Here is a 13,131-nt window from a genome sequence, read left to right as displayed (position 1 = left end):
TAGGCCACCAAACAGACAGATTCTAGGTAAAGGGCACCTTTCCCTCCCCAAAGATGACTTTGTTCAGAATGTCAGGAAAGTATCAGACCCCTGAATGGTATTGGGGACAACGGGGTCTAGTGTTGGCAAAAGGTAGATGATATGAAGGGCATTCTAATTCACAGGTATTGACTTATATTCCAGTAACATGGCACAATTAGATGAAGTTGGTTTTATTAATAGTGGGTCAGCAGCATCTGAAACTGATTGCCCTGCAAAACTGAAAAACAACAGTGAACTGTAATCTAGCATGGACAGTGGGGGACGCAGGTGACACACTGAACCTTCCTGGGAGAAAGGGGGCAGGGCAAAGAACTAAACTCTCAGTGCTGAACTCTCAGTAAACAAACACAACGATAAGCCACCTCCAAAGCAGGGCAAGTAGTGGATCACAGAGCTGATCTCCTGAACCAGAAGGCAGCATTCAAAGTATATATATTATTCAAAATTGAACTGCCCCTCATCGCTGGGGGAAGAGCTGATCAAACAGCGGCATGTGAAAGATAACACAGCTATCAGTTAGGAAAACAACAGCTCTGACCACCCTGCATGATCTGGCAAACCTACTGCACCTCACAATTTCAATTAAACTAGTGGACAGAAGAACAAAACACTACTCACAAGCCAATCACCTGCTAGAGATGAATCAATTAGGGTTATAATACACGTGCATGCATGCAAAGCCAGGAATCTCTCTGTTTAGCTAGCTTTATCTCAAGCTAGCAAAAATGCTGTCTTTCTAATTACTGTTTATGTCTTCTCTTCAACAAAATTGGAGAAGAGGTTAGAACAGGTTCTGCCTGGAAGAGGGGAGTGGGGAAAGGGGGAAGGAGGGGAGGGTCAGGGGGTCAAGAGATATGGCCCAAATAATGTATGCACATATGAATAAATGAATAAACAATAAAAAGAAAAAAGAAATAATGGCTCAGCCTAAAGGTAATTCAAGAATAGAATGGGGAGTAATAAAGAGATACTATTGTGGAGAATACTCTGAAATGTAAATTACTTTATATTCTTTGGGATTATTCTATTGAAATTTGCATAGTAGTGTAGTTGGTGTGTAAATGAGTAGGAACATTTCCGATGACTCTGGAAATGAATTAAATTGGTTATTCAAAACTCTGATCAATGCATACTGCCACCACCACTAGATTTAATTGATACCACCACTGTCTTTGAGTTTATTTTTTTAATCTATTGGTTAAAAAATCCTTTACATGTTCTTACATTTATGTTCTTTTAAGTTAGTGAAGTGAATATACTATTCTTGCTCTTTACATTAACTTTAATGGGAAACAATTCATATAAAGTAAGCCACAGCCCATTTGATGAGTACACAATATGAGTTTTGATGAAACCATTACTGCTACAGTTATAGAATATCACCATTATCCTCATGAATTTCCTTTCTTTTTGCAATTCATACCTCCAAATACACCTCACTCTAGTTAAGCACTAGTTTGATTTCTGTCAAAATAGCTTGGATTTGTAAAAATTTTTATATAATCAGTATCCATTCCTCTGTGCCTCATTCTGCATTTTTTTGCTTCTTTCATTCAGAATGATAATTTTTCTGAATTTTGTATCAGTATTGCTTTTATATGAATAATTTTAGGCTGTTTTATCTTTCACCTTAAAATCAATTTAAAGACTTTTTATTAAAATAAATTAGTATTAAATATATCACATGGGCTTCAAATTTTTATGACAAGATGGTACTATTTTTTGCTATTACAATAACTAAATCTTAAGTGAAGTTATAGAAACAATGGAATTTAGAAGACACTTCTTTACTTTTAGTAATTTTATTTATTTTTATTATAATATCATACTGGGGATACATTGTGACATTTACAAAAGTTATTGTAATATATCATAGTTGAATTCACCCCTCTATCATTCTCCCTTGTCCCCCTTCCTTTAATTAAGTTCTTCTGCCATCACATTTATATTTAGATAACTCAATATTTACCAAATAAGCACTTACTGGTTTTTTAATTAAAATGCTCCATGCTTAATAGAATTTTGATATTTTCCAAAATGTTTAATGTAACTGCTATTGCAATTCTAAATAAATATTCTAAATTCTAAAAAAGTATATTCTAAATTTCTTTTTGAGATCATAAAATTGCAATTCTTCTTCTCCTCTGTCTCCTCCTCCTCCTTCTCCTTCTCCTCCTCCTCCCCCTCCTCCTCCTCCTCCTCTTCTTGTCCTTCCATGTTTTTTGAGGTAGGGTCTCACTATATAACTTAAGCTGGCCTGGAACTCACTATATAGCCCAGGGTGAACCTTCCAATCCTACTGCTTTACCCTCCCTAGTGCTGGAATTGCTGGCATGCACCCACCACACCTGGCTTTCATTTAGTTCTTACTTGCAAATATTTGTATCTATTATATACAATTATTAAAAGGAAAAAGAAGATATATATTAACTCTGTGAGATAAGATCTCTCACTTAAGGAAAAAATTTTTGTAAATTCAAAAATTAGCTGGGCATGTTGGTTCATGCCTGTAATCCCACAGGAGGAGGATTATGGCTCAAGATTGACCCTAGGCAAAAATGTGAGACTCCATCTGAAAAATAACTAAATCAAGAAAAGATTGGATGGGGCTGTGGCTCAAGTGATAGAGAACCTGCCTAGAAAGTGCAAGACCCTGGGATCAAATTTCAGTACATGTAAACAAAAACCAAAGAATTAAGCAAAATTATCAGGTGACAAAATTTATATTTAATTACATTACAAAAGAATATACAACTTATTAATTGGTATTTTAATTTATATAAGAAAAAATATATAATTTATATTGCTTTTAGTTAATAGTACCTTTATCAGGAATTTAAAATAAAATGACATCCATAAACTGCACTTTAGTAGCAGTTTCCCAGTTTTAATAAAGTGAAAATTGTCATCATCACTTTTTAAGTTCTTTCTGAAATGCCTTTTTTTTTTTTTAAATATAGGGTCTTGCTATTTTGCCCTGGCTAATCTAAACTCATGTGTTCAAGTGATCCTCCCACCTTTTCCTTCTGAGTAGCTGGGACTATCAGCATGTACCACCATGCTTAGCTTTGAAAATAACATTGAATTGTGAAGAGCTTTGAAACTCTTCCAGGAAAATAAACAATTTTATTTTGATATTCATGGTGGTCATACCAAATATTAGAGAAGACAAAAGAAAAGAAGACACTTTATCACTAGATGCTATATTTAATATTTAATCTGTATTTTCTCATTTATTCCTCACAATAGGCTTGGGCAGAAGTATTAACTTTAACTTGCAAATGAAGCACTATTGTTTAAAGTGGTTAAATAAGTTCTACAAATTCACCCAGGGGAAAAAAGGTACTATTTAATTCTGCCCTCTACATAGACAGCTACTACAAACACTAAATCAGTCTTCAGGTTTCTCCTGTCTATGCAAAATAAACTAGTTTCCTCAGCCACTTTTTTAAAAATTAAAAAAAAGTGTTTTATTCATTTATTCACATGTGCATACATTGTTTGGGCCATTTCCCCACCTTGCCCTCTTCCCCCCTCTCCTCCCCTCCCCCCCTCGGTTCCAGGCAGGTCCTGTTCTGCCCTTATCACTAATTTTGTTGAAGAAAAGACATAAGCATAATAAGGAAGACAAAGCGTTTTTGCTAGTTGAGTTAAGGATAGCTATACAGAGAGATTCCTAATATTGCTTTCACGTACCTATGTGTTATGACCCATGCTGATTCAATTCTAACTTATCTTTACACTGGTTCCTGATCCCATTCTCATGATAACCTCTGTCACTTTAAGGTTTCTGTATTAGTTCCTCTGGAGTGGGGACATCAAATGCTTTCATGACTTCAGCCACTTTTGATGAAACCAATCAAGCATTGTTATTACTACCCTACATGTCCTCTCTAATTTCATTTTACTCTTCCAATTTTGAAACAGCAAACTAAAACTTTTCAAAGTTCTGAAATAATGCTAAACACATTTAAAATGATAGTTAACAATGGAAACATGCCAGTGGCAGTTTTAATGGGATTACTAGACAACCAGTTCCACTTTGGAATCTAGGATGTGGGAATTAGGAATATATTTGAAGGAAAAAGAATTGTGTATGAATTCAAAATCATTCTTGATTAAGAACTATTACAAAGGTGGGGATTATAGGTATGTACCATCACATCCAGCTCAACCCAGAAAATTTTGATCAAAGTGGAGATCTATTTATTGACTGTTTCAACATAAAAGAGCTGGTGTTTCTGTACCTTAGAGGATAATCCCACTGATAGCAACAGTTCTTTAGTGGTGTAGATTACATTTGTGTCTGCTTCTGAAGAAACGAATGTAATGGCAATTGAAGCAACAGAGACCTACTTCCTTAAAATGTGGCTTAAAAGGAAGTTAAAAACATGTCAGAAAATTATTAGTACTATGAGTTGTAATCAAAGATATGCCAGGGAGCAATTTATTCAGCTAGAATGAATGAGAGAATTAACTACATATTGGTTATGAATTTAGACTGTGAATTCAGAGTAAGGTATTTAAATCCTAGCTGTGCTATGGACTAACTATGTGACCTTGGCAATACTTAATTTTTCTGAGACTCTGATTCCTCATCTGTAAAATGGTAGCAATAATATTATTTATTTCATCAGGTTGTAATGATTAAATAAATTAATGTTATGTTCAAAAAAAGAACTATTAGAAATGGCTCATCAGCAAGATATTTTACTCCAACCCCATAATAGTAGTTATTGCCACAAAGGATGTTAATAAAAATAGACTTTCTTAAAGGCAGCATGCCTCTGGGAGGTAATGAGGCCATTAAAAAGCTCTGGAAGTTTGGGCTTTGGTACACTAAACAAGCAGTTAGATTCACTTATTTTCAGCAGAGGTTTCGTTAACCTGTTAACGTTTATTCATGCCATATTCTTAACAGCCTAAAAATAACTAAAATTCTACTGAGACTTGGGAAAAAAGAACATATTCACCTGTAAAAAGTAGAAGTGAAGTTTTTTCTTCCTCCAATTTCAATCTTTTAATTTAAGAATTACATTTTTATTAACTCTTTCATTGATTCCAACTCTCAATTCTCTGTGTCTTCCTCACTCCCTCCATCTCTCTTTATTTCCTCTCTATAAGGACTTTAAATTATTTTTAGTTTAAAAGATCATCATCATTATTTTGCATAATAATAGTGAGTGCTTATAACTTCAAGTTTGCTCACTCCTTTATGCACCTTATTTCATTTTATCCTAACATAAACCTCCTGAGATAGGTACTACCCTCTCCCCTGAATTGTAGTGGTTGAGTTTGTTCTGAGTGGCAGAATTTAGCTTTGAACTCAGCCAATCCATCTTTACAGTATGCACCCCTCATCACTAAACAACTCCTCTTAAAATTATACCCACAGAGGCACTATTTCCCATGAAATCACAACTAACTTTTACGTGGGTTTATTGTTACAGAAAAATGATTTACATTCTGCAGTGATTTCAAAAAGCAGACAGCTTGTTACTAAATAGTAGTTTGTTTTGCTTAATTTTTAGGTAATTGTTCAAATAAAGCAAATCAGAATCAAGAGTCATTTAATGATCTAACAATAAAATGGGAAGAAAAAATACCCAGGAAGGGAACGGGAATATGACTACTTTGTGGGCAGAGATCATGTGAGTTGAATGAATCCTGTGAAAATTCTCCTTGATTTCATGATTTTGAAAACTTAAATTATATTTTCTTCTGCATGTATGTTCTAAATTTTAGTTTATCAAATACAAAAGTAAACAACAAACAATTCTGTATTAAGATCATGCATTGGTAAAACTGCTCATGCTGAAAATGTGAAGTGGTTTTTTTTTTAGAGTTTATTTTAGGTAAATTAGATATTAAAAAGGTCAGGATATATGTGCTAATTCTAAAGCTTAAGAATTAATTTATTCATCATACTTACAATTGATACTTACAAGATGACAATGTACTTTCTATGAAAACATAGCAAGTTACTACACTTGATCTTAGCCAAAAGGCTGAGAAGCGATAAACATAGCAAGTTACAATAAAGATTTGCTAGTCACTTTTTGCCATCCCTTCCCCTAACTGGGAGCAATGCTTTATTTTGGCACTAGTGATTTCAAATAAGAAATGATTTAAAAATATGGCAAATATTTATGTATTTCAGTACTTGAAAGAAAACATTACATATTTGATAAAATAAATTGTCTTCTCTAGTCTACTAACTTATTCATATACAGTCCCAGCAGAGTGAGAACAACAGATGGGAACAAAGGGTATGTTTACTACTATCTGGACTTTGATATGCAAATAATTATTCTAAAAGAATATGAAATGAACTGACCCCTAGATAATCTCATAAGAGAATTCTGAGAGAGAGAGAGAGAGAGAGAGAGAGAGAGAGAGAGCATAGAGGGAAATTGTGAACTCTGAGAGGGATCAGCTTTGCTATTTTCCTTTCTGATATAAAGTACTAAGAGATAAAATATTGCTTCCATTAAAATGCTTAAAAACCAACTCCAGAGTATGAAGTATACATGTTACAGAAGACTCATTTTGCTAATCTTCTGGTTAATTCTTTACTCATGGTGATATTTGTCTTTATCCGTAATTGAATTTTATAACTCTTCAAAAGAGACGATTAGATATTTCCTTACTCGAGGATTTTTATCTAAGTTGACATAAATTGAAGTTTTACAAAAAACATTGTAAAATGGTAAAATAAGCTAAGATTTTGTTTCCAAAGTTTACATAATATAAAATTGAAAGATGTATTATTTTTCCTGACAATAGGTTTTAGTCTTATTGACATATCTAACATTTCACTGAGTAAATACATATAGTAGTAAAATCAAAACAGGAACAACAAATTATTGGAGGCAAAATATAAAGATGAAAATGAGTAATATAAGAACGAGATATCTGAAATCTGAATCAGGTCCTGGCTAGAGAATTCCCTCGTGGGAAATAAATTCTCAATCAGAAAAACAGATATAAAAGCAAAAGAGAAACAACATTTAAAAAAATTAAAATGCAAATTAGAAACTGAAAAAGTTTTGCAAAATATACTTATAAAAAAACTTGACATAATTTAGTATCATAACACTTAAGGGTCCAAATTGCTAATTACTGGTAAAATAAAAATATAAAAGAGAAAAGACAGCAAGTACTTTCATATAAAATGTATACCATGTTGCAGACATGCTGCAAAATGCTACTGTAACTGAATGTCGAATGGGAATTTTCTAATAACCTAGCAGTTTCAACAAAGGCCCAAGTTGAATTTAATGATTTCTAGGAATTTACACCTCTATTTCACAAACATAATAGCTGGGCCAACTAACTCAAAGAATTGTATTGCAGCATTTGTCAGTTTGAATGGCCCCAGTCAGCAATAGCAATGAGGAGCACCAACCTATGGGGTAAAGGGAAATGAGGTTTTGCCAAAAATTGCTCATAAATTTGGAGTACCTAAAATGTATATTATAGTTTGTATCATTATGACTTCCAAAAGGTCCTTGTGTTAAAGAATTGCATGGAGTTATTGGAAACCTTTAAAGATACAGGTTTAATGAAAGGAAGTTAGGTCAAGGGAGGTGTGCTCTTGAAGGGGATATTAGGACCACTGACCCTTTCTTCTCTCTCTGTTTCCTTACTGTCATGAAGTGAGCAGCACCATGTGCCACATTCTATTATCTCCATGTATGGTGCTCATACAGGCCCAAAGCGACAGTTAAGCAACCATGGACTGACACCTCTGAAATCAAGAATCAGAATAAACCTTTCTTCCTACTAAGTTGATTATTTCAGGTATTTTGTTCCATTGACAGAAAGCCGACTAAAATAATGTTTTCTTGTTTATTAAGTCAAATCTATCTTTTCTCCTAAAAAGTTGGTGAGCCTTTGGAACCACAGATACTTTGCTGATGTCCATGCATGACAACAATTTTCAAAATACAGAGATGGAAGTGCTGAGATAAGGAGCTCTGGTAAGTGCCCTGTCTTCCTGTTATTTGGTGAAGCAAGGCTATGAACTGTTCTTGGGCTAGCTAGATGTAAGTAAGGCTGCAGGACTAAAGCTGACCTGCTAATAGTCACTGAAGCAGAAACCATGAGAAAAGGTGCCTTAGCAGCAGTCTTGTTGGAATAAAGAAGAAATAAAGCAATGAACTATTTGGAGCTGAACTTTGACCTGCTTCTTCAGTGATCCAGGAAATAGGACACCTCTCGCGTAACACTCAAAGGAAAGCACATCCATTACACAGAGAACTCAGACATTTGGAGGCCAGCCAGGTAGAGAACATTCAAAGTGACTGTCAGCCTGAGAAGCAGAAATAAGCAACAAAAAGAAGACTGCAAACTTATTGAGTAAGAGATTACATTTCTCTTGTCACATCATACTCTTGCCATATGGAGCTCACATCTAGAAGTATGAGAGAGAAGAGGTATCTGGAAGCTACCCACACCCTGGTACTCTTGAAGATGCAAGAGCTATCATCACAGATGTTAAATATACAAAAGGTTTTGATTGAAATTTGTGATTGGCATATTAAAATGAATAAGTAAATGAATAAACTAAAACCCAAGTAGCCAAAAACTTATGGCATCTGTCCAAGAAAGAGTCAAGGAAGATGCCAACTGGTGAGGAAAAAAAAATGGGACATTTCATTATAACATAGCTGGGGGCAATTACTGGAAAAATTAGAATGACATCCTATTAAAATAATGACATGTGGTAACTTTTTCTGAAAAAACCTGGATCATTAAACTCAAGTGTCTACCCCTGAGAAATAGAACAAGAAATGTATTGCTGATGTCTATGGCACATGGTTTCACCCAGAGTACTAGAATTATATATTCATTCAAAAATGTTTTTTCAATATTTCATACATGCCAAGTGCAATACTAGATATAACTAGATCTTAATGATTAGTGACCAAGCAGACATGGCCTTGGTCCTGTAGTTCTATTACTTTGGAAACAGACCACAGTTGAGGAAGCACTATCTGAAGAAATGTTGGAAATCACCTGAATAATGAAAAGGCATCAGCCATGTGATGATCTGAGCAGCAGAGAAGAAGAGAAAGAGTTATAGACTGAATTGTGCTTTCCAAAATACACAGGTTGAAACTTTTATCCAAAATGTGAATGAATTTGGAGATACAGCCTTTAAGAAGGTTACTGAGTTTAAACAAAGTCACGAGAATGGGGCCAAATTCTAAAAACAAAATAAAACACAGTGTCCTTATAAAAAGAGGAAGAGACACCATAAGTGTCTGTGCACAAAAGAAATGTAGTGAGAGAACTTAGTGAGAAACTAATTGTTCTCATTACCTCATGCTTATTTTGATCTTGTATTTCAAGTATTCAGAACTATGAAAAAGTAAATTTTTGCTAAGTGACCCATTTTGTGGCATTTGTTATGGCAGCCCTAGTGGACTAATACTTAGGAATAGAAAAGAGATGTTTAAGACAGAGGAGGGAATGAATGCAATGTCCCTAAAAAAGGAAAAAGCTTGGAGAATTTTAAACACAGGGTGATGTGGGAACAGGTGCAGTCATAGGAAGTCAGGAAGGTGCAGCTGGCAGTAAAGCTGCATGGGCAAGGGCTAGATCATGGCAAGGTGAAGGGCTACTGAGTGTGGCCATGAGTTAGGATTTTAATTTAATGATAACATGAAGCCAATGGAAGATAAAGGACAAAAGCAGATACTCCTTGGAGAATGGTTTGTTGAGTTCAAATGTGGAAATGTCAGGTTATTCAATCTAAGTCTGACCTATGAGATTAATAGTGTTGCAGAGGAATAAACAGACAGAAAATATATTTTGAAGGTAGAGTGCATTTACCCACTCTGAAAGCAAGTCTCTTCATTTTAATAATGAGACTAGGATCACAGGAATTATATATATATATATATATATAATAAAGGTGTTTTATAAATTGTGATTCATTAAAATAAAGAACAAACTGTGGAGAATGATTTAAGCACAAACCTATGCATAAAGAAAAATTTAAAAAGCTGTTGAGGTGGTTCTTAAAATGTTCATCAAATCTCCTTCAGCAAGTAACTTTTAACCATGAGGCTAGAATTTACTTCCTTGAACCAGTGAGAAACTCATTCTCTGAAACCTCTCCTTCTGCACAAAGCTTGCATTCCACCATGAGCCTGGAAAATAGAATTTTTCACAGTAGGGCCCCTACTACTAGTTATTATCATTACTTTCTATCTTCACTAGCATCAACCATTACTGCTTTGTCTCTCTGTCCTGTGTTTTTGAGCTTTCATCCATGCTTCAATAGACTTATGAACTCTATAGCCCAGTAAAGTTTTCTTTTTTCTTTTTTTGTAAACTAACCTGGACTCTCCTAGAAATGATGTATTTTTCTTGCCTGGTTAGAAAAACATGATGTGTTTCCTTGTCATTTTAGTAAAATGACCTCTCTGTGAACTTTTTGCACTCATTAATCATATTTTATTATTGTGACTAGATCCAGCTTTATTGGTGTCTTTTATGTTCCAGCATTTATCCTGGGTGTTTGCTGGGATCATCTGATCTAGCCTGGATGAAGCAGGGTTTGATCTATGAATCTATCTGGGCTGGATCCTCATTTCTGTCTGGGATTCATTCTTCCCCAATATATACTAGGAAATTTCTTCTCCTGGTGTTGACAGAAGTGCAAGAGAACAGACAAAGGCAAGATCGCTCCAGTCACAGACTTTAGAACTGGTACACTGTGACTTAGACTCTTATTTAATTTTCTAAAACAGAAAGCTGATAACAAAGTCAAGGAATCTAGATAGATATCTGCCCTTCTGTAAAAAGAATGGTAAATTTTAATGGACAGGGTACAAACACAATGAGAAGTAAAGAACATGGGCCAATAATTGAACTGATTACCCCTATATTTAAACATCAGAGCTGTATTCACTCATCTTAGAGACAATTGCACATACTAAAAGAAGCGTATCCTTAATCGTGGTAGACACACTTATGAGAAAAGACAAAAAAATTACATATGCATACAGCACACACATAATACATACATATGCATTATATGTGTATACATATGCTCTCCACTTTATTAAAAATCTGTCCAAATTGATTGATGACTACTGCTTTTCATCACAGCTATAAGCATATGTCAATGCTATTAAATTGCCACTTTAAAGTGCAATTTACTTTATGTTATTAAACTTCACAGAAATGTTATAAGTTGTCAATTTTGTCTCAATCATAAACTGAATTTTGCGTATTTTATTTGAAAGCAAACAAATATTTTTGATGAAAATAGTTTTTTCTTAGAATTTTTATATGCAGATTACATATTTTTGGAAATTGATAATTATGTTGCAATCTCTATAAAGTGAAGAGTTCATCCTTATGAAAACTCAAAACTCAAGTACTTCCTGAAGGTAAAATATTTCTTATTCATTTAAAAATTTCAGTATGGAAAACCAGAGGGGGAAATCATTTCAAATGATCAAAACAAAAGTAGAAAGACAATAAATGTAACAATAGATAGAAAAAATATTGAACTATAGATTCTGTTGAAAATACTGATAGTGCTGGAGGTATGCCTTAAGTGCTAGAGCATATGTTTTATAAGCATGAAGTCCTGAGTTCGAACTCTAGTCCCATCAAAAGGCAAAGAAAAAGGAAAAGGAAAATAAGGATATTTAGAGAAAGAGCTTTGAATCAAGTACCAAAATTCAGAATTGTTTAGTTAAAATCAGAAGTGTTGGTTTTATTGTTGCAACATACATTATTATTTTGAAGTCCAGGAAAGCTTTCACAATTTAATGTGTATACAAATGATTTTGTGAATATAGTAAATATCAAATATAAACAGTAGTGCATCAAGAACAAAAACTGGCAGAATTATTATTAAATTAGGTGCAATAGTTAGTTAATACAAATAGTCAAAGGTTTTCTATGCACAAAAATTAGAAAATATTATTACAAGATTATATAACATAATTTAATTCTAATTCATAGCTATCATACTCATTACTAGTGAGCATGCATGATCTGTGGTCATTTCATTGTGTTTATTTTGTGAACCATCATAGGCAGAAACATCTTAGCTAACATAATAAGCTGCTTTAATATAACACATATCCCCAATACTTATTTCATTCCGCATTTTGGGATTTCCCTTTTGTACTTTGGGATTAATGAAGCTGTAGATTTTCTTCAGGGTGAATGAAAAATGGAAGGATGAAGAAACTACAAATTAACAGAATAGTGTGAAGTATACGCCAAGGAAGTCATTCTGAAATAGTATGCAAAGAGGTTGAATTTCCTTAAATGTTTTCCCTTAATTCAAAACTTTCACTTCCCACAGATCTTCTATTGGTGAAGTTTTTCTGTTGCAACAACAAAACACTACTTTCAGTGAGCTGGGCAAACATGATAACTCTGAGGGATCAGGACCACTCCTTGGGAAGCTGTGTCCTTTGGATGCAGGGCCTAGTCCTCCAGCATCACCTTCACCTAAGGTGTCATGGCTCTCCAGAGCCCTTCCTACTTTGCATATTTTAACTCTCCCTTTTTGATCATCATTAAGAGCTCACAGTCTTTCACAAGCACAATTCATTTTAATTAGTCATATACACATATTTTCTTTTTAACATGAAAATTGTAGAGGACAATTTTAATGGCTTTTAAAATTTTTATTGTTTGCCTTTGTAGCACTTTTTAGTTAGAAAGCATCTATCTCGGTATTGAAAAAGATGATCCAGACAGAGCCTAGTGGTCTTCTTTTCTTATACAAAAATCAGAGAGCAGGAGGGTGGAATAGGACCTGCCAGTTTGGCACCTGTGGGAGGGAAGGAGGAGGTGGAGAAATAGTGAAAGAAGGTAAATATGGTGCAAATATTGTGTGTGCACATGTATGTAAATGGAAAAATGATACCTATTGAAAGTATTCCAGGAATGGGGGAGGGGGTGAATTCAAGTATGATATATTTGATATATTGTAAGAGCTTTTGTAGATGCCACAATGTATGCCCAACCAACACAATAATAAAAAATAAAAATGAAAAGTAAAAAAAGGGATAGAAGTTGAGGAAAAGAAGAAATGAATTAACTGTA

General features: G+C 34.1%; 1 protein-coding gene and 1 pseudogene across 7 annotated transcripts in view; both read right to left on the bottom strand.

Annotated features, from left to right (window-relative positions):
- Positions 1-13,131, bottom strand: part of Epha6 (EPH receptor A6) — a 933,912-nt gene that overhangs the window by 755,609 nt on the left and 165,172 nt on the right. The window contains exon 4 of one of the 7 annotated variants that reach the window (XM_074072952.1): positions 12,337-12,856. The exons of the other annotated variants lie outside the window; for them this stretch is intronic. Coding sequence (XP_073929053.1) covers positions 12,804-12,856 — 53 coding nt within the window. The 3' untranslated portion in view covers positions 12,337-12,803. Of the gene's footprint in view, positions 1-12,336; positions 12,857-13,131 lie in introns of those variants that run through there. 7 annotated transcript variants of the gene reach the window in all.
- Positions 5,941-6,062, bottom strand: LOC141423534 (U2 spliceosomal RNA; annotated as a pseudogene).

This window comes from Castor canadensis, chromosome 5, assembly GCF_047511655.1.
Source record: "Castor canadensis chromosome 5, mCasCan1.hap1v2, whole genome shotgun sequence".
Lineage (NCBI taxonomy): Eukaryota > Metazoa > Chordata > Mammalia > Rodentia > Castoridae > Castor > Castor canadensis.
Note: the sequence above shows the minus strand (reverse complement) of the source record. Positions and strands in the feature narration are given on the sequence as shown.